A 2,500-nucleotide genomic window follows, 5' to 3' on the forward strand; every position below is an offset into this window, starting at 1 on the left:
AAAAACCCCAAAAGCATACACCTGAACACAAAATAAACTATGCTAGTTACAGTATTGACACAGCAAACCATTCATTCATGCACAGATTCAGTAATCTCCATAAGGGCTTTGGCCATGGCTTACATGGCTAAGGCACTGTACTGTTGCACTGGAGACCCAGGTTCGATTCTGGCCTGAAGTTATTTCCCAATCCTCCCCCATCTCTCTCTCTCTCTCCCACGTATTTCCTGTCACTTTCTCCCACTGTCCTATCCTAAATAAAGGAACAATCCCCCCAAAACTATCCTAAAAGCATAGTTGATGTGTTTGTGTGTTTTGTTTGAATGTTGCAGTGAAACAAGAGCTCAACTTCCTGGACAAAGACACGCACTTCTATCGGTTCATCGACATGGAGTTTGACCTCGGCCAATCAGGCGACGAGAAGGACTCCAAGGAGGAGGAGCTTCAGGAAAGCCTGTCCCTATTGGCTCAGATGGGGCCGGATGCTCTGCTCACCATGATCCTGCGCAAGCCGTGAGTTCATCTCAAGGGCTCGTGGGCAACACACACTCAAACACATAAACACATGCCACATACGTACCAATTAGACTTTCCGTGGTGACAAAGAAAACAGATTTAGCGGGCAAAGCTAGCAATGTGGTGGTGACAACGTGGACGTATTTTGGAAACTCCCCATATACGTGTACTGACCAGGATCGTTTGAATCATAGTCTACAAAAAAACCCCAAAACAAACAATTTGTTGTTTCTTTGTTCATAACTGGAAAATATACATCTTGGCCAATATGTCTTTGAAAAACACTTTTAAGGCTCTTGTCTAACATGAAACTGTCATGCTGTACATACAGTTTGCTGGATGAGTGACTAGTGTGTGTGTGTGTGTGTGTGCCTGCCCTTCATGCATGCGTACGTGTGTGTGTGTGTGTGTGTGTGTGTGTGTGTGTGTGTGTGTGTGTGTGTGTGTGTTTGTGTGTGTGTGTGTGTGTGTGTGTGTGTGTGTGTGTGTGTGTGTGTGTGTGTGTGTGTGTGTGTGTGTGTGTGTGTGTGTGTGTGTGTGTGTGTGTGTGTGTGTGTGTGTGTGTGTGTGTGTGTGTGTGTGTTGTAGGCCAAACCAGAGAAGTGCTGAGGATATGGAGGTGATCTATGAAGAGCTCATGCACATCAAAGCTGCTGCACACCTGTCGACATCAGTGAGTGACACGCACGCACGCACGCACACACACACACACACACACACACACACACACACACACACACACACACACACACACACACACACACACACACACACACACACACACACACACACACACACACACACACACACACACACACACACACACACACACACACACACACGATTTGAAAGCTGTCTTCTCATCCCTTTTGTCTTTTAATTCTCTTGGTCTGGTGCAGCACAAAAGGCCAATAGAGAAAGTGATCTGGAGTACTGATCCATTACATCCACTGTGTTTTTATTCTTCTATTTTATTCTATTCTATTCTGTTCTATTCTATTCTATTCTATTCTATTCGGTCCTATTCTATTCTATTCGGTTCTGTTCTATTCTATTCTATTCTATTCTATTTTATTCTATTCTATTCTATTCTATTCTATTCTATTCTATTCTATTCTACTCTACTCTACTCTACTCTGTTCTGTTCTGTTCTATTCTATTCTATTCTATTCTATTCTATTCTATTCTATTCTATTCTATTCTATTCTATTCTGTTCTGTTCTATTCCATGTGTTCTTTCTAACAAACAAGTCTCTCAACTAAGTATTACTTGTTATAGGGCATCACTTTTCTTGGACATGGCAGATGTGCCATGTCAGCGTACGGTAAATCCAGTTAATTCAACAGCGGTGTAAAACTCTAAAGCAGTCAGGGGAGGGGGACGGCCGTTCCTCAGTGTTTTATGGCCGTGATCGGCCTCCAGCCGCCTGTAATAAGGTCGAGCGGCTTGATTAAATGGGGAACGCACGGGAGGGACATTGTTTCTCAAGACTATTGACAGGCCCCCAAGGATGTGGCCAAGGTGAAAGTGATGCCACACTTTTTAAGAGATCGCATATCACATCTCGTATTGGTAATAGCCAATTAAAAGCAAGGGCTGTTAGAATGCTGGGAAGCTGTTAACCAATCAAACGCAAAGACTCGGACATTGTTGAATGGTTGAAAGAAGGCCAGGACTGGTGTGTCAGACTGAAACATGAAAATATCAGTCTGGAATGATAGCTGAGGGCCAACCTGTTGTTGTTATGGTTCAAACTTGCTTCTGCAGTGCCTTGGCCAGTACTATGACCAAACAACCCTTTTTGTTGGCAGTAGTCATTCTTCTGTCTCCACCTTCTTGCCAAAACCCACCCCAAAGATTCAGAGGGGCGGGGGGGGGGGGGGGGGGGGGGGGGGGGGTTGGCATATGTTGTGTTGGATGGGCCAGGGTGTGTTTCTAGACAACATCATTGCTAACTTACTTGGTCGCAGGGCAATTTACCAA

At 44.5% G+C, this 2,500-nt stretch overlaps 1 protein-coding gene across 6 annotated transcripts in view; it reads left to right on the forward strand.

Moving 5' to 3' along the window:
* rapgef3 (Rap guanine nucleotide exchange factor (GEF) 3) overlaps positions 1 to 2,500 on the forward strand; it is an 80,985-nt gene that overhangs the window by 49,155 nt on the left and 29,330 nt on the right. For all 6 annotated transcript variants that reach the window (XM_063208549.1, XM_063208552.1, XM_063208547.1 and 3 more), the window contains 2 exons: positions 333 to 513; positions 1,105 to 1,189. In XM_063208549.1, coding sequence (XP_063064619.1) covers positions 333 to 513; positions 1,105 to 1,189 — 266 coding nt within the window. The remainder of the gene's footprint in view (positions 1 to 332; positions 514 to 1,104; positions 1,190 to 2,500) is intronic.

This window comes from Engraulis encrasicolus, chromosome 10 (assembly GCF_034702125.1).
Source record: "Engraulis encrasicolus isolate BLACKSEA-1 chromosome 10, IST_EnEncr_1.0, whole genome shotgun sequence".
Classification (NCBI taxonomy): Eukaryota; Metazoa; Chordata; class Actinopteri; order Clupeiformes; family Engraulidae; genus Engraulis; species Engraulis encrasicolus.